Genomic DNA, 25,810 nt, shown 5'->3' on the forward strand with positions numbered 1-25,810 from the left:
TAGGCTGCCTGCTGCCCAAAGTACTTCTAAAAGCATGCTGCTTCCATTGGACTGGGTTCATGAAATATGCTCAGTCAACCTATGCTTTGTTTATGGTTCACAGGTTGTAGGAACCCTTGCCAGTTTAGGATTTTATGCCAACTATTTTCAGTCCTCGGGCACATAATGGAGCACCCGCTATGAACATTTCTTTTGATATCTACAGGCTCTCTGCCTCAGAGGTTTTTTTTTCACTTTAATTGTTTTTTAAAAACCCATAATGAAATATCATACTTATGTATGTCCTGCTGGGCTCTCTGGAGTGATAAGACAGCAGTGTGAATTTCCTTCAAGTGGCTGGTTTCCTTCCCACATTGAGTACATGGGCTTCCAAGGCCTGTGTGAAATGATGAATTAAGTGATAGGATTTCACAATGCAATTTGGAAAAAGAAAGGAAACTGATGCTACATTTTCCCTGTTTGTTTTTTTAAAAAAAATTCCTTCTCTGTAGAGGATTTGCTTATACATAATAATGAAAGGCAATATAAAAACTGGAAAGGACAACAAAATTAATTTTAAATTCACTGGATGCTTATATTATTCTAGGTCTTGCAGATAGTAGTGTCCCTAACAAGCCATTATGTGTCAAAATGGTACTTTGTATCATGATACCATTGCTCAAATGATGCAATTATGCAGTTGGGTCATGACATCTGATGCATGTAAGTCATGTTATGTATACATGTCATGATTTTTAACCAATCCCCCCACTGATACACTGATTATAGATCTATTCAAAGAAAAGATCCAGATACACCTTTTGCAGATCAGAATGGGCCAACTCGCTATGGGCCAACTTGCTATGGCCCACTCTGTGACCATCTCGCAGTGGGACAACGCAAAATCATGCTATCCACCACTGGTTTTTTGACATTGTTTCCACTGACCAAAATGGAAATTATGTAGAAGAACCGGTGGTTAACATTTATCACATTGAATTATCCCATGTAGTGACTGTCCCAGGGTGAGTTGTCTTAAGAGTCTTGTAGTTGCTCCTGTATCTTCAAAAACCTGGGCCAAGTGTAGCATGCAAATTACTTCACAAAAACAAATACAAAATGAGGTGCATGTTTTGAACCTTAGTAGGGAGAAAGTACCAGGTTTTAAAATCTTCTAAAGATTCTAAATGTACTAAGAGGTCATACTATAAACATTGCTATCTCATTAAAATATTAATTTGTCTAATTCATGGTATTTATTCTAGAGACCACAAATCAACATAGTATAGTAGAAGTGCTGTCCTCAAGCCAGTGCCTTCCAGATATACTGAGACTTCAACAAATAAAAGACCAGATTGGCTGAAAACTATGGGAATTGATGTCAAATGTATCTGGAAGGGAGTAGGTTGGGAAGGTAATGTAAAGCATTTAAAAGACTTTTCAAAAATCTATTTTGGCCTCTGACACTTGAAATCAAGGATAATGTTTTTTTTTAATCCAGCCAAACTATAGCCAACTTTTGAAAAAATTGGGCTATTTCATATTATTTAGTGAACACTATGCCCTAGATAAAATAGCTGATTTTTCCTTAAACTAGCTGTTTCAGATACGTATAATTTTCATTGCCCCAAAATAGTATCTTGAAGTCACTAGGCTGAGGAAGGCTGATGATCTACTGCAATGGTTCCCAAAGTGGGCGATACCCCCCCTGGGGGAGGATGCCTTAGGGGGGGCGCTAAGAGGCAGCAGGGGGGCATTCAAGGCACCTCAAATGCGGAACTCGCGCAGCGAGCCTTGCCAAGCCTTGGGGGGGGAGGTGGGAGGTGGTGGAAAGGGGGCGCCTTAGCTTGCAGGCTACCCTCTCTGATGGATGTGGTGGAGGCACACCAGAAAGCCCAAAAACAAAACCCTCCCAAGGCACGCAGTGGAAGGGGTGAGTGGTCTGGCATTAGGGCTCCCTTTCCCAGAGAAGAACAAGGGAGCGCGCAGCGCCCACCCGGCCTCCACCTCTCTAGCCAGCCAAGCTTGCATGCAGGATGCAGGTGGGTGCAGCTGCAGCTCTCCAAGGCGCGTGGCTCGGTTTGGTTCAGCTCTACGTGGCTGGGCTGGACCTAGAACCTAGCCTCCCCTTGCAGCCCAGTTCTTCTGACCGAGCCCTGCGCTTGCTTGCTTGCTTTCCAAGCGATCGCTCCCTCCGCCAGTCTGGACTGCTTCCACATGCCTTCCTCCTCCTGGGCGGAGCGTAAAGATGGGCGGAGTACTTCCCTGAAGTTGGGAGTCTTTGAGTGTGTGCAGAGCCTGATGGAAGTAGATCTTGGGTCGCAGTAAAGAGGGTGAAGTCGGCCGCATTGCTGCCCCAGGGAAGTTTGCATTGCAAAATTGGATGCCAAAGAAAGACCTGGGGCAGGGGGCTGGAGAAGGGGCAGAGGGGCAGCTGCATTAAGGAGCAGGAAGATCTTAGCCATGGTTTATTGACTAAGCCGGAATCAAACAGCATGCTAAACTCTAACCAAATGGCTGGGTTGATATATTCAGCCCATGTTTCTCAACCTTGGCAATTTGTGTGGACTTCAATTCCCATTCTGGCTTGGCTCTACTTTCCCGCCGTCGCATTCTTTCTTTCTCTTTCTTTCTTTCTTTCTTTCTTTCTTTTTCTTTCTTTCGTTTCTGTCTGTCTATCCATATATACATACATACAAAGGTCTGCCTGTCTTCCTGCCTACCTACCTACCTATATAGATCTATCTATTTATCTACCTACTTACCTACCTACCTATCCATACATTCATCCAAAAGGTCTGCCTGCCTGCCTCCCTGTCTCTCTCTGTCTCTCTCTCTATCCATCCATCCACCCATGTTCGAAGCGCCAGCCCCGCAGGCACATCGGGAAAGTAGAGCAAAGCCAGTCTGAGAGGGAGGGAGGGAGAGGGAGAGAGACCTGATGCATCAGATTGAAATGAGGCCTAGTTTAGACTGAGGCTCTTTTCCACATTGAACATCTTTGCCAGCACATTGAAACATTTTTGGCTTCTATTAAAGGTTTTGTGGATGAAACATGGTCAAGACTATAAGGAAGCTCTCACATTTTGTTGAGGCTTTAAACAGGATCCATTGGACCAGATCTCCACCGTAAAATTACTTTTCCCCAGTCTATTACAGTGCCAATTCTGAAGAAGGCAAAACCAAAATGTACTGGTAAATTGCAAGGAGAACACATACACACACACTCCCTTCTAACCCTGCTGGAGCAGATGATTGGACTAGAATAGATATCTCACGATCTTTCTCCTCCCTCCCTCTCTCCTTCTTTATTTCTTTTTCTTTCTGTCCCTTCCTTCCATCCCCCCTCTTTCTTTGTCCCTTTTTCTTTCTTTTCCTTTTCTCTTTCTTTTCTTCCTTCTTTCTCTCTCTCTCTTTTCTCTCTCTCTTTCCCTCTCTCAGGCTCACCCCATTGACTTGACTTGCTTGGGCAGGTCCCTCCGGTGCAGCGGGCTCAATGGGGTGGACCTGCGGGGCCGGCACCTAGAACGCGGCAGTGGCACCACATTTGAAAAGTAGATCAAAGCCAGAGGTCGGTAATTTTTGCTGCAAAGAATCACAAAAGCTTCTGGATTGTGCACAAGAAGGGACACACATGTCAATGCAATTCAGCAACATAAAACAAAGAGGTACAAATAAAACAAATCAACAAGAATCGGCAAAGCATCTCTGGTTAGATTTTATTCACTACTAGGATCTAATCAGAGATGCTTTGCCAGTTCTAGTCCAATGACCTGCTCCAGCAAGGTTAGAAGGGAGTTTGTGTGTATTTGTGTGCATGGCTGTCAAAACTCCAAAAACAGGTAAAGTAGTTCTGGAGAGGCCAGTCAAAAATTAGAACACTTGCTAAACAACCGGCCATTAAGTGAGGACCGCTTGTTTGCCAGTCACCTGGCCATGCCCACCTAGTCACATGACCATCAAACCACACCTATCCTGTCATGTGACCAGCAAGCCATTCCCAGCCAGCAAGCCACACCAGCCAGTCACATGACCAGCAAGCCACGCCAGCCAGTAACGTGACCAGCAAGCCACTGCCACCCAGTCACATGATCAGCAAGCTACATCCTCAAATTAGGCCACGCCCACAGAAAATTGAATCCCACCCCTGGGTGGGGGGCACCAAGGATGAGTTTGTAGCACCAAGGGGGTGGTGGACTGAAAAAGTTTGGGAACCACTGATCTATTGTGACACACCAACAGATCTTATTTAGGGTGGTGAAGATAAATCAGCAATATTACAAACTGAAAAATACAGTACTTGCCTTCATCATCTGAGAGTTCCTGCACAGACTCGGGCGTTGAACAGCTACTTTCAGTATTCTGGCTGTTGTTGGAGGGTTGATCACTGGCTTTGCGGTGTCGACTCTGAATGTAAAGAAATACCGACCAGCTCATAAGATACAAGGCCACCGTAGAGACTTTAGGTACACTATAGAATCAGTGTACATTTGGACTGACTCCATAGTATTCCATATTATTCCATTTTTGCTTCAGAATGGACTCATGGTGAATTGGTTGTGCAATCACAATCTGATTTGGCTTTCCACCATTCCTGAAGCAGACTGGAGAAAAGTATTCTAATTTTCCAAACATTGTGGAAAATGCACACTGCCAGCAGAGCTAATTACCTTGTGTCGTGCAACTTGGTTACTGATGCACATGTTCTTGTGAGTTGACATTCTGTTGGGTAAGTGCCTCTGCATGGTTTGAAGTACGCCATCCTTCTCATACTGGGCAATGTCATTCAAAGGATCCCAAGGCCTTAAACTTTAACAAGAAGAAAGCTTATAAACATCCACCAGATTACAATTAGTAATATACATGCTCATTATTGAACTCAGGTAGATCAGAAAAATAATCACGTTAAACTAGATGAGTGATCTTTTAGGGCGTAAGGCCATATAGAGAAATGAATAACTATGTTACTCAAAAAAGGCATCAATAAATACATGATTAACTGTAACTCAATAAGCAACAGCATAATATTAATTCAAATTTGTGGCAATCATATCAACGTTATATAAATTAGGCACCTACAGCAGAGATAAAAGACATGATCAATGATAAGGTATATTGCAAGAGATGATAAATGCGGTATCTAAAAAAAAACAAAACATTACGAATAGTTCATTTTCAATATTTTTCAGATTGTGAAATTTGTTGGTTTAACCAAAAAAAAAATGTTGCGATTGAAAACTGGCTTTGAACTTTAACTTTTTTGATGTTGTTGACTCAAGACTCCCACAAAAGCCCACTGAATTTTTGAACATGGAACACGAGTTGAAAATTGTAAGATACTCACTCTTCATATTTGTAGTGCCATTCGTTTGTGGTAGCATTGTGCCAGAAGAGTAAGGGCTTCCACTCTGTCCCATTCTCCTTCCGTTCTCCTGCAGCATGTCTTTGTTCCTCTTCCAACACAAACTTTTCTTGAGTGGCCTTGTGCTGGTCTCCTTTGCCGATTGCACTGGTTACATGCTGCCAGAGTCTAAAAACAATCCAGCATTCACTTAGTCAGAAGGCCAGCATAGCCATACACTTCAGTGGAAACCAAAGAGATCCGGAAACTTGGTTAAGTAATGTGATTGAACCTTCTGAAATGCCAGAGGACGTGTACAGGAAGTCCTCAGTTAACATATCTAATCATACTGCAAAACATTCAAAGATACAACAGGACTAAATGCATGGTATTTACAACTGGTACCTGTAGCTCCAGACCAGCTACATATTATAAAGATCCTGCAGCAGCAGCCATTTTTGGCCCCTCAAATGTTCACTCATGCTTTGGTCATCTTGTGCAATGCATCACATGTGTGTCTGCCCTTGAAAAGCACTTCAAAGCTGCAGCTTACTCAAAAAGTGGTGGAATGGGCAATTATACGTTGCCTTGTTACCAGTTGGTTTCTAGGTGCAATTCAACTGCTAACAGAATACAGAGTTGGGAGGGACCTTGGAGTTCTTCTAATCCCTTGCTCAGGCAGGAAATCCTATACCATGTTAGACAAATGGTTGTCCAATCTCTTCTTAAAAGCTTCCAGTGTTGGGGCATTCAGAACTTCTGGACACAAGTTGTTCCACTGATTAATTGTTCTAACTGTCAGGAAATTTCTCCTTGGTTCTAAGTGGCTTCTCTACTTGATTTTTTCCATCCATTGCTTCTTGTCCTGACCTTAGATGCTTTGGAGAATAGCTTGACTCCCTCTTCTTTGTGGCAGCCCCTGAGATATCGGAACACTGCTATCATGTCACCCAGTCCTTCTTTTCATATAGTCATATCCAGTTCCAACAACCGTTCTTCATGTTTTAGCCTCCAATCCCCTAATCATCTTTGTTGCTCTTCTCTGTACTCGTTCTAGAGTCTCAAAATCTTTTTTACATCGTGATGATGGCGATCCAAACTGGATGCAGTATTCCAGTACTTGTTGGTTAACATCCATAAATTATGTAAGTATTTCTATGGTATTGAAAATTGTTATCTAAAGGACCACCTGTCTTCTATAGTCTCAGACCAACCTGTATAATCAAAGCAGAGTTGACATGTGCCAGATCCCTTCCACTGAACTTTGATGGGACTCGGGAAGTGTACCTTCTTTATCACAGCATCTGCCCCTTGGTACATACTCTTCCCCTAGAGACATTAGCCTTCACCTTGACCCCACTTGAAAGAGCTCTGAAATCTTGGTTCTTCGCCTAGGCCTTGGGTTAAGAGTGATAGGTTGGCTCTGTATGTTTTATTTGTTTTGAATATGTTTTTCCTCCAGGTGTTTCGATTTTTAAGTAGTATTTTAGGATTGATTTCATTGTGTGCTGTCCAGAGTGACTATAAACTTAGGGAACCTTATACAATAAAATAAACAATAAACATAACCTATTGATAAATGAAGGAGTAATTCCATTTGTAATAAACCTAATGGAGGGATTACAGTACTACATAAAAAGGACGAAATCTGTATCTATATGTGGCCAAATTTAAAAACATTTCCACTGCCCCAGGATGGAAAAACCACCACAAGTTTTTTTTCTGAATCATGTTCAAAATACCCATTCATAATCTAATATAATTAGACACGAATCAACCTTTATAAAGCTACATTGTCCAAAATGCAATCAAGGATAGTCATATTCTTTCCCGTCACCCTCTGACATCAGACTGCCTGCACCTTACCTCTCAGATTCAAATTCCGTCTGCTCTTCAAACAAGACAATGTGACGTTTCAGCCTTTGCTTTCGGACTTCAATGGTCGGGTTCCAAAAAATATCTGTACTGCCATTTTTCAGATCATTTATATATACTTCCCCATCCTGAAAAAGACAAAAGAAAAATTAGTGCCAGTTTCAAACAAGCAGGAGATATATTGAAACAGGATTAAGAACTAAGGAAAATAATTTAATTCTTCTCTGCTGACAGATAATTTTTCCCCCTTATTTTTTCTTACATCATTATTTCCTCCAGTGATGAATTACAAATGATTACATATTTGGGAGAAGAACCTATCTTATATTATTTTGATAAATCCCAGATACTTGGTGTTACATATCTGGGTTATTTGTCACAAAAAAACCCCAATGTGGTAGTTCTCAAGTTATAACTCCAGTTGGGGTTGGGAATGCTTTGTTCAGCATTGTAAGTTATGAAGTGTGATGTTACATTTCTGCATTGCTTAGCAACAGCAATCCAGGGAGGCCCAGTAACCCATCCAAAAGCTGCAATTGGTCCAGAACCCGGCCGCTTGACTGTATTATAGGCATACCTTGGGATGCTGCAATTACACCTTTGCTTCATAAGCGGCACTGGCTCCCAATCTCAGTATTCAAGGTATAGTTTACAAGTAGTCCTCGATTTACAAGGTATGCTTAGTGACCAAAGTTACAACGGCACTGAACAAAGGGACTTATGACCATTTTTCACACTTATGACCATTGCAGCATCTCCTTGGTCATGTGATTTACATTCAGATCCTTGACACCGGTTCATATTTATGACAGCTGCAGTATCCCAAGATCATGCAATCCCCTTTTGCAACTTTCTGACAAGCAAAGTCAATGAGGAAGCCAGATTCACTTAATAACCTAGTTACTAATTTAACACCTGCAGTGATTCACTTAACAAATACATCAAGAAATGTCATAAAATGGGGCAAAGCTCACCTAACAAATTTCCCACTTAGCAACATAAATGTTGGGCTCAATTGTGGTTGTAAGTTGAGGACTACCTCTAATATCAATAAGGCTTTCGTATCGGACATTAATACAATTAAGCGAGTCCAGAAGTATTTCACGAGAAGAGTACTACACTCCTCTGCTTGCAACAGAATAACCTATATCACCAGCCTCGAGATTTTGGACTTGGAAAACGTTGAACTACGCTGCCCATGATTAGACTTAAGCGTAGCACACAAAATTATCTGCAACAATGTCCTACCAGTCAGTGATTACTTCAGCTTCAACCACAACAATACAAGAGCACACAACAGATACAAACTCAATGTAAAACCCGCTTCAAACATGATTGCAGAAAGTACAACTTCAGCAACAGAGTGGTCAATGCCTGGAATGCACTACCTGACTCTAACCCCCACTCCTTTAACCTCAAACTATCCACTATTGACCTCATCCCATTCCTAAGAGGTTTGTAAGGGCACCATCATGTGCCTACCATCCCTGTCCTATTGTCCCCATTTATTCGTACCTATTTCCTGTATTCTTACTCATGTTTATACTTATACCTATTATCTTGTAAGCGATTGACAAATCAAATAAATAAATAAATAAATGGTATGGCCTCTCAATGTTTGAGAGAATGCCGTTTTCTGATTTTCTCTGTGCACTGCATCAGACAGGGAGAAGAAGCATGCTGTAGGCTTTATCAGTTAAATGTGTAACCTGGCAAGACCTGGTAAGCATGTCTTCTCTGCCCTTTAGAACATTCATTCTCTCAAAAATAGATTAGCCTAAACACTGCTGGCCTTCCTCAAAGACCAAAAACTCAATTTTTCTCTCAGGTGACAGGTCATGAAGTGTTGAATTCGTGAGTTGTATGAATGTTGTTTGAACAAGTGATTGATTTTTTTTTCTTTGCTTTTTGAAATGTTCTGGTTTTTTTTTTTAAGTTTGTCACTGCTCTGATATTTTATTTTTGTTTCCTATCTTAAGGTGAGTGGGCAGCCACATAAATATTATTAGTTCCAGCTACAGTTCTTATGCCTGTTAGAATGAAAGGAAAGTGAATGGTTAAGGGCATTACCGTTTCAAAGAGAATCTACAGTCTGTTAACTCCAGGTACAGCCATCCAATTTAGGATTCATCACATGTTAAGTTATATTATCCTTGGGAAGCTGAGGTGTTCAAGATCTGTGCTGACCTTCCAGGAAGTTTGAGAATTACTGCAACTGATTCCCATACTGGATTTTGGTTGATATCCATTTATTACATTGAAACCGAAGTTAAGATTTCAGAATTTGGGCTAGCAGAGACAACGAGCACAGGCAGATCTACACCTCAGCAAATACAGCTGCTGTTTGATTCCACTTGTTTTTCTTTTAAGCTGAGTTCTTTTCTTGGAGGCATCATGGAACACAGCATTCCAATGGCAGCTCTTCAGTTCATACATGATTTTTAAAACTGTTGTTAAAGAAAATTACGATTTCTTACCCAGTGTCCATCAAGACTTGCCAGCACTTCTTCTCCTGATTTAATCTTCCCTGAAATTTGATTAATGCTTGTGCTGCCACCAAAAAATGGCTAAGGAATGCAAAGGGAAGAAAAAATTATTTCATTCCAGAAAGAGTGGGAAGCTGCCCAGGAACACAAATGTGTTTAGATAACTAAAATATAATTTCTCAAGAATTCCAGTGAAAATTAAGTCTACATTGTTCCTGATAAATATCAAGACATAGATCAAATAGACAAACATTTCAGCTAGTGACATGGAAGTACTAAATTTGGTTATTTTAGTATGCACTTCAAAGACCAGTCAAATTTTATCTGCATACTGTTTGGAAAATACCAAATGCACGCCATTATGGAAAACTCTTTTGCGAGTGCACATTCATACTCTATAATGAATTTAAGATCCATTACTGGTAGGCAAAGAGTCTCTTGGGGATCATAGTAATTATTAGTTGGCTATACAAAGGCATAACAATTAAAACATCCATAAAAGTACAATAAAACAATAAGACCCTAAATAAAAAACACATCAACATTATTATTGAGAAAGCATTGGGATGATTTTTAAAACTAGCTCTGTGAAATTCAGGTAGGGAGATAAAATTAGAACTGGAATGTTGGAAACAAGCTGAAAATGAAACAGAGTGTCCAATACCTTTAATTTGAATTCCAGTTCTGCCCGATAATTGCTTTTTTCACAATCAATAGTAACTTTTCCTCCAAGCTCCATTGTCATGGTACCATACAAAATTCCTAGAAACAGCAAAAATAAAAAATACAACTATTAACAGAGTATCAATTATGCAGAGACTACATACATCAACCTATGAAGGACAGCCCTGTTCATTCATTATGATTGACACCAAAGAAAAATGTAAAAATTCAGATTTAATTAAATATATTGGGTTGCAATAAAATGAAACTTTGTCCTGTTGTTCAGCACGTTCAAGCAAAGCATAAACAAGAACTACTACCAATTATACAGCAGGAACAGGCAGAAAGTTTATCTCCATCAATCTGTAGAACGCAGGATAATTTCAGATCCCTGAACCCATCACTGCTGCACTCCTTTCTGTCTGGGGTTTTCTGTCTGGAGTTTTCTTGATATCACAAAACAAGAAATGTTCAATGCAAATTCAATCCTTGCTGCCTCTATGACTCAATATGTATTTTTTGATGGCACAGACTTTCGGTATCTTAATTTGTATATTGTAATCAGTTCTTTGGAAATAGCATATTTACAACTTGATGTTAAATTTCCCAATTTGTACACACTCAATTGCAGAGCATTTGGACGTGTTTATGTAAATCCCCAAACTGTGTTTTTAAAATAATTTTGCAGAAGACATTTCAACAGATGTCATTTCCATCCTAGAGAAATATTAAGGCACGGAAGCTATCTTCTATTGCACAGCCTTGATGAGCGGATCACATTATTCCAAAGAATTCAGATTTCTTTTTACCATTTTTGCAATTAAGCATAGCTGGTAGGCACCAAGGCTTTGTATTTTTCAGGTATTAAAAAAAACAACAACCAAGACTCCTACCTTATCCTAATTTCCTATGTACTATAGCTAGAAAATCTTAATGAGGATCTTTTTAAGAAAGAAAATGGAATCCAACATAGGAAAGGACATAGCACATACAATCTCAAACCCCGCCACATACTCCAGAATCCCAGCAATGACCCACCTTTACAGTGTGCATATGGCATTGTAATGACATACTCTTCCCCAGAACTTAGAAATGTGAGTTTAGCTTGGCCGTCCAATAATGCCGAAAGTGAATTACCTGTAGCAACAGATGAATACAAATGGCATGACTGTCGCTCTTAAAATTAAAGCATCCTTGATGGACATGTTTTTAAGCAGATACCATATATCCATTTTTTATAATTTTCTTTTAAGGGATGTGTGAAAAGTTATTCTCAATATTTTTTTCCCTTTAAGAACAAATTGCAGTATGTCTATGCATACAAAAGAATCTCTACATGTTAAAATTTAGCAATATGCTTTATTCCTACATACACTGGCATCAACATTGATTTTGGCTTTAGAAAAAAAGGCAAATCAAGTGTTATGCCTATCACAATTCTTCTCCAGCTGCGTTCACATTTAATGCTAGGATTTATTTTCCATTATGATTTGTGAACAATTTGTAATGGCCTAGTTGCCCTAAGAGGTGGGTTATACATCACACTAAGTCAGAGGTCTCCAAACTTGGCAACTTTAAGACTTACAAACTTCAGAATTCTGGGAGTTGAAGTCCACAAGTCCTAAAGTTGCCAAGTTTGGGGACCCCTGCACTAGTCAAAAACAAGCAAACCACATGGTGGTTTACCAACATGCATGAACTAGACCTCTGTCTGTCTGATCAGATGCCTTACCATAAAATTTTGATTTGGCTAGAATGCTGCCAGTAATACAAAACCCATCCTTCCTGTTACTGACGTGAAAGGCCGATACTGGAGGATGATGAGAAACCTGCAATGGAAGGCAACAAAGTAAAAAAAAAAAAGCATGTACAGAGTTTTGCTATACAGCTAAATATGCCTAGTGCTGGAAGGAAGCGTATAGAAGGAAGCATCAGATTTACCTGTTCTGCTATGTAAAATGTGTGACTGTTCGTCTGTGGATGAAACCAACAGCAACGAAAAATCTCTCCCAAAATGGGATTGTATGGCTTTTTTATTCCCTGGAAGACAGGAATTTAATAACATTACAGACCCACAGTTTATTTTCCCAGTCAATGTACTGAAATAGGTTTTCTGAATGTATGACTTATAGGAATGAAAATCATTCATACATCTTCATAATAAAAGCTCATAAGGTAAGTTGGGATCAAATACTAATTGGAGATAAGAATTGAGTGTCGCTGGTCTTGGCTATCAATGGGCAATTTAACTGCAGTTCTACACAAATTCTACATTCTAATCCCCTTGGAAATATCTTTTTAATTCAGATAGCCATGCAGATCTTCCTTCTAGAAAGATAAGAAGTTGTTTTCTACTGAGTGTCTCCAAGAGAAAACTGATACCAACTCTCTCAAGGCTTTCTGACACATATTTTCTAAATTCACTTAAGAATAAACCACACATAATTATTTATCTTCTATATAAAAGGCATGTGCTCCAACTCTGAGCTATCCTTTCACCTTACCATCTAAGGTCACTTACTCTGATACAAGACTTGTTGCTTATGGTCAGAATGGATTAAGGTCTATGAAGATCAGATGCAACCTCAGAACACCATGCACGTTCAAGGCCACTTCACATGTTTAGTATGCCCTTCTAGTTTTACTTAGTGTGATTTAAACATTACAATGTCATTTTTATAGACCTTCCCAAGATAACTCATGTATAAGTAGACATTTTTAAAAGAATAACTCTACAAGAATAAAACTCTTAAAATGTTTAAACCCATTTGCATTCCAAATGTAATTTGGATAGGGAAATAAAACTTATTCAGGGGAATTCTTAAAGCAATGAAGTGGTGTTTAAGGACTTCCTTTAAAATGGTTGCGATGGTATCTGGAAAATTCCACAGCTGATCCTTAATTAACATTCTTGAACATTTGCAAATCTTTAATACAGTTCAAATTCTTTTGATCCGACATAAAGAAAGGAATACTGCAATATACTGTCATACCTTTGGCTTTTTATAAAAGCCTGATAGATACCACCTCAAGACTTGCTTGATTCGACAGTATGGATCTTCTTCAAGAGCAGCTCTGCAGGAAGAATTAAAATGACCATTTCAGTTATTTCTTCATATGTGTGATATGAGTTGCAGGCTTTATTGAAATAATATAAGGTATTATTTCAATTTTTAAAATTTTTTAATTAAATTTATAGAGTTGATTTGAGTATGAGATGGAAGGTATATAAATTTAATAGAGAAATTAAAATTATCATGAAGTAAGATTGGATGCAAAGCAGAATGAAATAAAACAAAAAATGAAAAGAGCAAAATATTGCAAATTTCAACTGCCTCTTTCAAATATTCAGTGACAAGTTAAGCACAACTACATAATTCACAGGGGATTTTTTATACAGTAAATGCTTATATGTCTGGATACCCCTGAATATCTTGAGATCTGATTAGTTCCATCATTAGATAAGAAAGACCATGGATTGAAACCACAGGCCCACCTACCACAGTATTCTGGAACTTATCATTTTTCTTTTTTGCAGAATTCTTTTTGAGTTCTACAAAAAAGAACATTTATAAACGTTGTCTCTGACATTTGTAAGATTTGATATGAGATGTTGAAAGATTTCAAAAATAAGCTCATGGAAATCTCAGGAGATAGAATGATTTCATGAACTATTATCAGTTTATTTTTTAAGAAATTATTCTTTGGAACTTGTCAAGAGATTCCACAATACCACTTATATGAAAATGTTGCTATGTTGGTTGAGAAGGAAGTTGGCTGTGGGTACTTGCGATATTACATCTATTATTTTCATTATTTTATTTATTATACATACATTTTCTATTTATTAAATGACTTGGCAATTTGGTCTTGAACAGAAATCTTTGATAGGTTTACTGTATTTTTAACTGCTGACTTTTGATACTGTATTTACAAGATTGATTTATTATTTACTTGTTAATGTTAACCCCTTTTTCCTTTATATTTATATAAATTTATATTTCTTCATGCTTTTTTCAATGTGTCATAAATCTGAATATATTTCACTCTAGTAATGGACATGCAATTAAAGTGCTGATTTATCAATCAACAGCACTGAGATTTCATTTCCCTCCTTTTCTCATTGCATTTCCCATTTTTTTTATAAACTATTTTTGTCTGAAGATTACTGGGACACATAGCTGGCATGGTTTATCAGAAACACCTCTTAATTATATAAATACCCCAGTTTTATACATTTCTTGCTCAGCTGCTAAGTCATGCTCTTTGCGACCCGCATTGACCATAGCATCCTGGGCTCCCCTCTCGTCCACTGTACCCAGAAGGCTGCCCAAATCCATGTGTATTGCATTGATGACACTATCTAACCATCTCATCATCTCTGCTATTATCCCCTTGTCCTTTTTCCTTCAATCTTTCCCAACACGAGTCTTTTCCAATGAGTCGTCTCTTCTCAATTAGTGCCCAGACTATGTGAGCTTCGGCTTCAGTACCAGTCCTTCCAAAGAACAGTCAGGGTTTATTTTCCTTTAGGAGTTCTACTCATAGGGGTATTCTTACACATCACCTCATTCCAGCTATAAAACTGCTACTTACTGGGAAAGTAGATCAGCATGGTAGTAATAATCAGAAAGTTTGTTGAGGAAGGAACGTGGCTCTAGGATAAAAGTGGGCAGAACCACACGAGACAAATCCATGCCTGGCCGTAGCTGCTTCAGAAGAATCCACATCAAACTCTTATTTTCGTCAGACACAGTTTCGGTTTGAGAGCATTCCCCTGTCTGATGAGGAAAATCTTTAGGTAAGATTGAAGCTTTGTTAAAGGGAAAGCAAGAAATTAAAAGGGACAATTTGGCATCGTAGTCGACTATGTTCCCCTCCTGCTCTCATATCACTGCTGAGTAAGAGTTCCTCAAATTGGAAGAGTGAGCATCCTTGAAAGATGCCTTCTGTATTATGACATCAGCTCATAATATAATGTTATCCTTTGTTTGTGAAATCTTGAATATTCTGCTAACATTTTGATTCATACATCAGCAATCTTGCAGCCACTCAGAATCAATTTCTGGATTCTCATAGCAAACCTGTCCAGACAAGATTGCTGATGTAAGAATCAAAATGTATAGCATTAGTCCTTGACTTATGACCACAACGCACCCAGAATTTTGGTCATAAGTTGTTGCGATTTGAGGCCCACGATCAAGCTTAATTTTATGACTGTTTTTATGAATCATCACAGTCAAGTGAAATGTTTAGTTGTTAAGCGAACAACAGGATAATTAAGTCAATCCAGAATATCCAATGGGTACTTTTTTTCCGTTTTCTGCCACAAACTGACAAAAAACATTGCAAATTGTGGTGACATGATCATGGAATGGTGTAACCAGTTGTAAATGGCAGTTGGTTGCCAAATGCCCAAAATGCAATCATGTGATGAGGAAGCAGTAGCAGTCTTAACTTTGAGGATGGGCCCTAGGTAGCTTTTTTGAAGTTCATCATAACCATGAATGTTTGTTAAGTGACCGCTCTTAAGTTGAGAACTATCTATAACCTAGAACAAGTTATGCAAATCCAAGCACCCCTCATTTAGGGTGCTTTTTTAAACACCAGCCATAAAACTCAACAGAAATATACATTATTGAGGACGGAGTCCAACGTTCTTAATAAAAGCGAGTTTTTAGAACAAGAAGAATTGCTAGAAACTGTAACTGAGCAATTTGTTTTATTCACACAAAGTGATTCAACCTTAGCTCTGATAACAGGACTGTTACAGGCAAAGCCTTGCTGTGGAAAACTTCCAAGACATGTGTCTCAGTCTTCCCTAATCTGGTGCCTTCTATAGAGTTGGAATTCAGCCAGGTGTTCTTAAGAACTGCTTGACCGCTGCTGGACTACATATAATGGGGTTTGGAATCCAGTATATTTAAAGGGATCAGGTTGTAGAAGGCAGTTCTTCTTGTTTTACTTTTCTTTTTTTTTTTTGCAAAAGATGATGAAGTTTGGATCCAAGCCAGGGGATCATAAGGCTTCAAGCAGCCATCCTGACTGGAAGAAGCCTGCACAACTCTCGCACCAATATTGATCTGCAAAGTGCTGTTCCTTGAGCAAGTTCACTGCAGGTATTTAAGCATTGTGCCACGCACCAAACAGCAGAACTCAGTTTGATAAAAAGGAAACATGTCTGCAGTGAAGAATGAAAGCTTTCTTTCTCTTATTGATTTTGATTATATACCATCCATCTTGATCCGTCAAAGATAATGGAAATTTCAGACACAGATGCTTGTAACATTGCTATAAGCTATGATGCAAACTGATAACTGCCAGCACTTACACCAACTGCATTTGCATTTTTATTGAGGCATGCATCTTGGTATTCCATACCAACACACATGCACATCTAAATGGAGTGTTAAATCAAGTCCTTTTTGAACAAAAGAAGACTTGAAGATATATATGTGCCTATTTTTTCCCCAACTCTAATATGTCACTACTCCATCAATTAACAGAATTGTTACCACCTTGGGTAATCTGTATCAGTGATAAGGAAGTCAACTACATAATTACATATTTATATATTTTAATATTCTTCAATAAATTCTTCTTAAAACTTTATTCAGGCTATATGCGATTGGCATGGATATATCTAAAAATGTTAGACGTTTAAGAAAACTGGGATTATATTTTCTCAAAGGAGGTGAAAGAGTACAAGTAGACTTAAAACCATTCGTTTAGTGACCATTTGAAAATTACAACAGCACTGAAAAAAGTGATTTATGACCATTGTAATATCTCCATGGTCATGTGATTAAAATTTCTGTGTTTGGCAACTGGCATGCATTTATGATGGTTGCAGTGCCCAGATCACTTTTTGCAGTCCTCTGGCAAGAAGTCAATAAGGAAGTCAGATTCACTTAACAACCGTGTTACTAACTTAACAATTGCAGTGATTCATGTAGCAACTATAGCAAGAAAGTCATAAAATGGGGCAAAACTCAATTAACAACTGTCTTGCTTAGCAACGGAAATGTTGCCCTCAATTGTGGTTATAAGTCAAGGACTACCTGTACCTTCCCTGCTGTTTTTCATCAGTGTCTATGGAAATAAACTGATGCTAATCTTTAAATTAATCTATGTTCCCTGCAGACCTTCACTGCCTCGTGCTGTTCTCCAAGTTGCACATCCCATTTCTTCTCCAAGTGAAGTCCCATTCTCTCTCCAAGCCAGCATCTAAATTGTGCTATTTGGAGGAGGAGTGATGTCTGCTGTTCTTTAAGCCAGTGTTCTATTCCTTGGTTGAGCGAGGGTGTGCAGATTGCCAACGAGGCACGGTGTGAGTGAAGATGGGCTGAGTGAGGGTATACTGGTGGGGGAGCCTTATTCCCATTGATTTTGCTTGTTTAAAGTCAGTAGGGACTTCACTTTACAACTGTGGGATGCTGCAACTATCACAAGTACAAGTCATTTGTGCCCAGATTGTGTTCACCTGGCTGTAGGGTGCTGGGATGGCCAGAACTTTGAGAAATGATCATAACTACCACTCATTCAGCACCATCATAACTTTGAATGAGAGTTGAATGAGAGTTCACTAACTTTGGACTACCTGTAATATAATTTCTGTTGCGAGAGAATGCATTAATGGCAAATACAAAACAAACAATGTGAGTAGATAAATTAAATGAGTAATTACCTCTCCAAATTCTTCATAGTTCTGTTCTAGGTAGGTCGTCCCTTTCTTTTCCTGGAGCAACTCCCCATGGATTTCAGATTGATCGCTCTCACTCTCATTTGTCTTCCGACTATTCTCCTGCAATTCATTTTCAGACTCTTCTAGGTTGTCTCGTTCAGATTTGTCTGAAAAAGCATCGTTCTCCAAGTGATGGTTTTCCAGAGCTGAATCATTCAGACTGAAACAAATAGATGGTTATACTGTTTTAATTTCAAAACATTTAGAACCTCTGAAAATAGAAGGTTTATTCAGTCAAGAAGCGGATCTGAGCATTACAGCAAATATTCCCTGGATAAAATTCCTTGAGAAAAATCTGGCTAAGGATACCACAAAGTCGTTCTCCTCTTCCACCCCTCATGGACATTAGTCCTTAACCAAAACTAGGAGCCGAACTTTAATCACTAAGCAAGATGGATGTTATGTGCACCACACCCAATATTATGAACTTTTTTGCTGTGGTTGTTAAACTGAATCACTACAGTTGTTGAACAAATCTGGCTTCTCCCTTGACTATGCCTGTTAGAAGTTGGCTGGGAATGTCACAAATGGCAATCACTTGAGCCTGCAACCATCATAAATACGTGATCTACTCAAAAGACCAGGGGCCAAAGTCACACACATTTAAGAATCTGAGCCATAAACGAAATTTAGTAAATGGGGCACATGAAAATGAATAAGGCACCATAAGACAAAACAGAACAAGGACCATTTGTGAATGCAAAGTTAAATATAAACCTTTCTTTTAGTAACCATCTATATCTGACCCTTCTTTTCCTCACTCCCATCTCTCTCTTGCTGGACTAGCCCTGCTCTGGATTCAAGCTTGATCTGACCATCCAATACCAATATCCAAGCATAAAGAACAGAACATTGTGAGTGCTGGTTTCCCCATTATTTAACTCCACTGTTTGCTAAGCCAAAGCTACAAATGAAAAATGGAAAAAGATTAATCATTCCTGAAAATGTGCAATTGGTAAAATTGCTTTCATAAAAGCCTACTTGGAGTCTGAAAGGCTTTGCTATGAAGGTTTACAGTCACACACTGATAAAATATAGTGATTTTTGACTTTAAGCCAAGCTATATATTTACAGTAGGTTCAATGGGCCTACATCTATTTATATCAGCCTTTACTTTTGATGTATCTTAGAAAAGAATTACAGTGGATAATGGCTTTGTGTATTTATAGATTGGCACTCTTAACATTTTCCAGTCAAAAATTATCGCATCTTTCTTTCTTAATGGATTTTCTCTGGTCAGGAAAAGAAATAATGGTGGGAAACTTTGTATATGGACTCTTCCTCCTTACCTAACAAAATCTCATGAATAACACAGAATATATCCACATGAAAACTTCTGACTATGAGCAGTTTAGAATCAATTATTTTTTTAAAAATAGTCAAGGTCATAGACTGATGTACTGCTTTCTGGACATGCAATCAAGATTTTAAAAAATTCTGACACTTTCAACTTTTTTAGAGAACATATTTTCCATGATGATACTGTGCAAAATAAGGATACATGGAGAAAATAATAGAGAAAGACGAATGTTTATTCCAACATTCATATGGTAAACGTGATTTCTTAATCATACAGTATGTATCTCATTTAAGATAATATGCCAAATCACCGCCTCTCAGCTTTTCCTAAGATGTAAGGTTATCTTCTAGATCAGGGGTGTCAAACTCATGTTGTCATGGCGGCATCACATGATGTAGCAGGACTTTCCCCCTCCCTTCACTAAACCAGGCATGGGTGTGGCCAGCATGTGACACATCCAGTTCGCTGGGCCAGGAGTTTGACAGCCCTGTTCTAGATGGGGTTGATTCCCACGAGTTACACAAAAATCCATGGTAAATCTGCATGCTATGCTGAGTAGCAAATTTACATAGATACAGAGGACATATTTTGAGTCTGCTTTTTTAAACTGGCAGAACAACTTCTGAAATCCAATCCTACTTTATTTGTCTCTAGGACTATTGACAGGTTTCATAACCAATATTAAGAGTGGAACTGAGTACTTCTTGGCTCTTAACTCAAGCTATTAATCATTGGAAGGAAAAGTGCTTGCCATTTCCTTCAACATGATATATTTACATTTCTTTCATCTGCAAAGAAGGTTGATGACTGATTCTTTAGAGAAATCTTCTTTGCATCTCACAATAAAGAAATACTGCTGTAATTGTAACAGGGCAGAGAAAAAATAAAATCTTTATCCAGATCCTCCTTAATTATTATAGCTATACAACATTTTGCCAGAATTTGAAGAAAGCTTCTCTCAGAATATGAACACAACACAGAATATATAGGCACACCCCTTATTTCAGAAGACTGTCCTCCATGGCAATCTATTGACCAAACATCCTTATTTTAGAACTTCCACCTGCTTTGAAATATGGAGCTGGTGACTGCCTAATGGTCAGATAGACATTAGCAACCAACATCTTCACTAAAAGGAAAACAAATGAATTCCACAAAGCAAATATGTGGTATACTTGTTGATATGGGTAACAATATAATAGGAGTGGGGAATGATCTAACATCTTATGATAGATTATGAAATAAGATAATTTACAATCATAAAATAGATGTAGTTAGACATAATCCAAACTATGAAATCAAAACGCTGTGGAAAGAATCTCTTTATCAGCAGGACTCTTCATCAATAGAAAACTTTCATTATTAGGGAAATACCCAAACCATTTGAAATAATAATCAGCAAAGAAGGGGTGCATTAATCTCCATTCTCAACTCAAAACAGTCTTAACTGAGAGAAAGTAATCAGCCAGCACAGAGGAGCAATAAAACACTGAGAAGCAAAATGATTACGACTGATTCTTTAAATCAGGGGTTCCCAACCTGGGGTGCTCGAGATGATATTCCAGGGGGTGCGAGAAAAGTCCAGGTAAATAATAATAGGATATTGGCTATATGTTGGCATTTTTATTTTCTTTTACAATGGATTAACTGAGCAAAATATAAATTTCAGGGGGTGCAAGGTTCGAGTGAAATTTCTTTAGGGGTGCGGGGCGAAAAAAAGGTTGGGAACCACTGCTTTAAATCATCATGTCTGTGACTCTTCCCTTCAAGACTAGTTTAAATAATCTGAAAAAGCATTAAGTGTAATTAAGTGACCTAATAATGAGATCATGTCAGCTTAATTAGCTTACCTTCTTAAGGAGATGTTATTTAACTGGAGGATTTATCCCAGCATGATACCTTAACTGATACATCTAGAATAGTTAGATATTCTGGAAGATCAGCTGTCTGAACCTTCATTTTAGATTGAAAGCCTTAGTCTCTCCTGATTTATTCCTGAAATGTTTTTATAGCCATTTAAATGAGATCTGGGCATTCGATGGCCCACGAGCCACATCTGGCCCTTTGGCTATTTTTGGGCGGCCCACAGCAATGGCCACGGTGGTGGTGGTGGCAGCAGTGGCGGCAGCAGCCCTATTAGTTTGGCCCTGCACAACAGTCTCAGTTTTCCGTGTGGCCATGTGGGAAAAATAATTGCCTGATCTAAACAAATGGCCATTATCAATTCTTGCTAGCATGGGCAATGCAGACTGGGAAATGGTGGATGATTACACAATCCAGAACTGATTCCAAAGCAGCAAGTGGATGGTACATTCTAACATTATTACAGAAAATATTATACAAAAAATGTAACAAAGCATATTTGCATGACCATACGTTTCGTTCAAGTTCTAGTGCCAGAAGCAATTTTATTAGCGGAAGAAACTAAACAGATTCCATCTAAGGTTACAAATATATGCATTCTTTGCTAGAAGCGTCACTTTTGAGTATACATGCATGACGTTCTGGCACAACTTGTTAAACATTTCCCAAAAGAAAATTCTGGAAATTTATAATATGGAGAAGCAGCGATGCAGCTGATTTTTCTGCCTCAAGTCTATCCTATTTATCCTTTCATTTTTCTTTTTCATAAGGAAAAAAACCCACTCTACTATAGTCTGACCAATTAGGCAAGAGATAACAGCGGATTAATGAAGAGGAAAAAAAAAACCCATTTCCAACATCAGAATATATACAGTTGAAAGAAGCTCATTCTTACTGGAAAAGTTCCTGATCTGAGACTGTCGCTGTGTGGAACAAGTTGTACAGCCCAGCATGTGAAGAATCATTTGAGCAATTCAGATCTCCATCCTTTGCTTGCTTAGAAGCGCTTAACCTAAAGAGGCTGGAGCAGCGCAAGGCCAATTCCAGGGCATCTAACCAGCATCGACCTATGAAACAGAAGCAAAGCACTCAAAGTAGGCAATGCACAACAAAGACTGTTTCCAATTTCACACTGGCAACACCGAACCAATGAAAATTATTTTTTTTCCTTTAAAGAAAATGTGATGAATAACACTCTATCTACAAAGCATAAAAATGGAAGTCAAACGTAATTTTTCACCAGTGAACACCGAGAGCAAATATTCAATTCATACCATTAAAAATTAAGCAAAACCTTACCAAAACCAAGAATTAAAATAGAAGGCTATGGGTAGAGAGAAAAAGATGTGAAATCAGCTCTGTTAAATAAAAGCACTGCTGCCGGGCTTTGTTTAGTCTCTATCAAAATTCCTAAACTCGTTGTGAGTCATAAAAGAAGCCTAAAAATAATCTAGCAATTAATGGCAAAAGTAGAATAAGGATAATGATATGGAGCACGCTCGGCTACAGTAACTGTGTTATGGGTAGCTAAGAGCCAAGCCTTGCAGAAAGTTTAAGAAATTCTAGATTTACCTCCAGAAGAAGAGAGTAGATGCTTTTTAAAGAAATGTAACAAAAATGAAATTCCTGGGATATGTACATATGACATGAAAAAAATGTCTTAAGTAGAAAGTTGGCATTTAAACTTGACTATTTCTATTTCCAAACTGGCACCTTTTGCATAGGTGTAAAATCTGGAAATACCCAGAATTAGTACTCAAATTATATAGAAGATATCCATCAGACTTAATGTCACTGGGGCATAATAAAGAAAATTTGACTCTCTTTCTGGATAATGGATTCACACCACAGCTCTGATTTCATGATATATCTAATACTTTAAAGCACTCAACTTGGAAGGTATGGATGGAATCAAAAGCCAAAGAAAATGAAGCTCCTGGTCAGAATTTCTTAGTAAGAAAGACTGAGGAAAAAGTCTTCAATGCAGCTGCTGGATAAAAGGTACACAGATTGCCAATTACCTGGCTCAGTGACATAAATTAGGCCAAAACAAGAGGGGAAACCCACAAAAAGCAGAGGCTGTGACAATCAGTGAGTGACCAGTCTTATCCTCATGAGGATTAAGCAGCATGGAGGATAGAAGGAAGGAACATTTAAGTTCAAGTCTTTCAAGACAATATAAGGCTTCCCATCTTGTCCTTCGGCTGCTATCTGTCCAGTCTTGCCACAGACAGCTCCTTATTTGAAGGCCTCCCTGGTCTCTGTAGCAAATTGGGAAAAGGATTGCTCAAACTCTCCCAGCAGGAGTGTTCTTTCTGTCTCCATATCTTGATGTCCCCAGCTCTGGTTCAAAGCAGGGTTGAGTTGAGAAAAGGTCGCTTATGTGCAGTAGTACCATCTTATCTCCTATAGATGGAGCTGTATCTCTAATATAACAATAGCTCTAGTACTGTAAGATTATTTATTGATTTGATCTGATTTGATTATAATTCCAATTGTCCAAAACCAACAGCACCTTTCAACCTGTTCATGATCATTATTCTGGCATACACTTACACTGACAATCGTCCATTGTTCACTAAACTTTGCTAGCTTTTAAATATAATTTGAGACTCCTTGGTAGGAAAATCACTGCTCAGTATTTGGATCTATTATTAAAAGTATCAATATTTTAATTTTATAAATGAGATTTCCTGCAATTGAATAAGGTGAATAAGGCAAGTTCATGTTTTCACAGGATACCATTTTCATTATTCTTATTGAAGAAATGTATCCTCCTTGTTATATGTCTTCAAATCTGTGTGTATTTTGAAACATTGTAGATAAAGACATTAATACTTAAATTGGCTAATTTAATAGTTGGCCTTTGAGAATGTTAGGCAAAATTATTTTATTTATAATAGTAACTGTGGTATCCATGTTTTTTCTAAGTATCTGTGAGAGAGAGTTGTACTGTGTTTTTAAGTCTAAGTATCTGTACTTGAGACTTAAAAACATAATGCCTTTTTGCCTCACATACTTCACAAACGGTACCAGTGGATGAAAATCAATATGCAAAGCTGGCTTCTGTTAATCTGGTGAAATGTAACATGTCATATTAAACAATTACACTGTTAATACACAAGTGAATCTACGGTCCAGTCATTTAAAAATAAAGAAGACACAAGCTTACAGAACATGTTTTAATTGTAGACTACAGCTGAAAAAAGAGAATATTTGTTATGGTTCCTGCAAAACCAAGCAATTTCTATTCATTGAAAAGCAAAAAGTGTGTACTAACACCTCTAATATTTCTCTGAACATCAAACAGAATTTCTGGATCCTTTAGAAATACCGTATACTCTGTTTTATTGAGATCTATTTCTGCCTTATCACATTTATCTGGCTGTTTGATAAATGGATAATAAATATTATAATAAATATCCATTTATCAAAATACCATTTTCTTGTATTTGCTATTAAGAAGAATCCTCCAGAGACAGATGATGATGATCTGATGATGATCTACTGGGTCTTTCTTGCACACCCAACATAAAAATAATTGTATAACTAAAGCCTACTTAATATTCAGTATATGTCCTGGTGACATCATGGACATGTCTGTGTAGTTTTATTGGCAACATGTCTTGGAAATGGATTGTTGCTGTCATCTTCTAGGATACAGCAGCCTTACTCTAGTGAAGACTTGGTCATGACAGGCCACAGTAGTTGCAGCCAAGAATTATAATTCAGCAATCTCACAATTCTTTCTCCAATACAGTTTTCACTGTGATTTAAGGGACCCAAGGCAACTGATTTGCTGAATCATAAAAGCAAATGGAGGCTGCAAGCATATGTCCAGGACTACATTCTTGAGAGCAATTTCTACCGAAAATCGATTTGGAATAAAACGAATGGGATTATGCTACAAATTGGTCTTAACCTATTCTCTTTTACCCATTTAACATATCTCGCATCTGAATAGACAATGTCATTTATATATTGTTGGACTGCAGTTCCACGATGCCTCATCTATCGAGAAATGTAATGATAAGCCATATGAGACATGACATGAAATGCTTATGGGATAAAGAGAGTTGGTGGCTTAGAGCAAGGGAGCAAACCTTTGGCAACTCTGTGGTTTTCAAAAAGTGAATTGTTAGGCTGAAGGAAAGACAAAACAGAAATGTGAAAATAACTGTATATCACTCAATTTGCCTCTTCATAGAAAAATTCAGTTTCTGTTAGGGAGGGGTAGTTTCAAGGACATGGCAGTCCAACTGGGAGATAAATAAAAAACAGCTGCTTCTTAATTTCATACTGTTTATTACATCCAACTCCTAACAATGAAGATGAAGCCTTTAGGCTACTGGCAATAAGACAGGTCAACACAATCTACCTTCGTCAAAAAAAGAATTATATGACTAATTATTTCAGTTTTTTCCCCCAAGGTGGCATTAGTATAAAAGTCCTTAGAAAAACAACAACCTGCATCTAGTCTCCTTTGGCAGAATTACCAAGAAATATAAAGTACCTTGATTTGTAATTCAAGATAAAACAGAAGGCCTGTTAAAGTGATC

At 38.2% G+C, this 25,810-nt stretch overlaps 1 protein-coding gene across 4 annotated transcripts in view; it reads right to left on the reverse strand.

Annotated features, from left to right (window-relative positions):
* OSBPL5 (oxysterol binding protein like 5) overlaps positions 1-25,810 on the reverse strand; it is a 146,475-nt gene that overhangs the window by 1,908 nt on the left and 118,757 nt on the right. For all 4 annotated transcript variants that reach the window (XM_087920276.1, XM_026706539.2, XM_026706538.2 and 1 more), the window contains exons 8-21: positions 22,147-22,318; positions 18,032-18,248; positions 14,941-15,125; positions 13,338-13,419; positions 12,286-12,384; positions 12,077-12,173; positions 11,383-11,481; positions 10,346-10,443; positions 9,673-9,762; positions 7,187-7,323; positions 5,324-5,509; positions 4,650-4,788; positions 4,284-4,386; positions 274-376 (exon numbers count right to left, since the gene is read on the reverse strand). In XM_087920276.1, the coding sequence (XP_087776402.1) occupies positions 274-376; positions 4,284-4,386; positions 4,650-4,788; positions 5,324-5,509; positions 7,187-7,323; positions 9,673-9,762; positions 10,346-10,443; positions 11,383-11,481; positions 12,077-12,173; positions 12,286-12,384; positions 13,338-13,419; positions 14,941-15,125; positions 18,032-18,248; positions 22,147-22,318 (1,807 nt within the window). The remainder of the gene's footprint in view (positions 1-273; positions 377-4,283; positions 4,387-4,649; positions 4,789-5,323; positions 5,510-7,186; positions 7,324-9,672; positions 9,763-10,345; positions 10,444-11,382; positions 11,482-12,076; positions 12,174-12,285; positions 12,385-13,337; positions 13,420-14,940; positions 15,126-18,031; positions 18,249-22,146; positions 22,319-25,810) is intronic.

This window comes from Pseudonaja textilis, chromosome 1, assembly GCF_049901715.1.
Source record: "Pseudonaja textilis isolate UNSWEBS1 chromosome 1, rPseTex1.2, whole genome shotgun sequence".
NCBI lineage: Eukaryota > Metazoa > Chordata > Lepidosauria > Squamata > Elapidae > Pseudonaja > Pseudonaja textilis.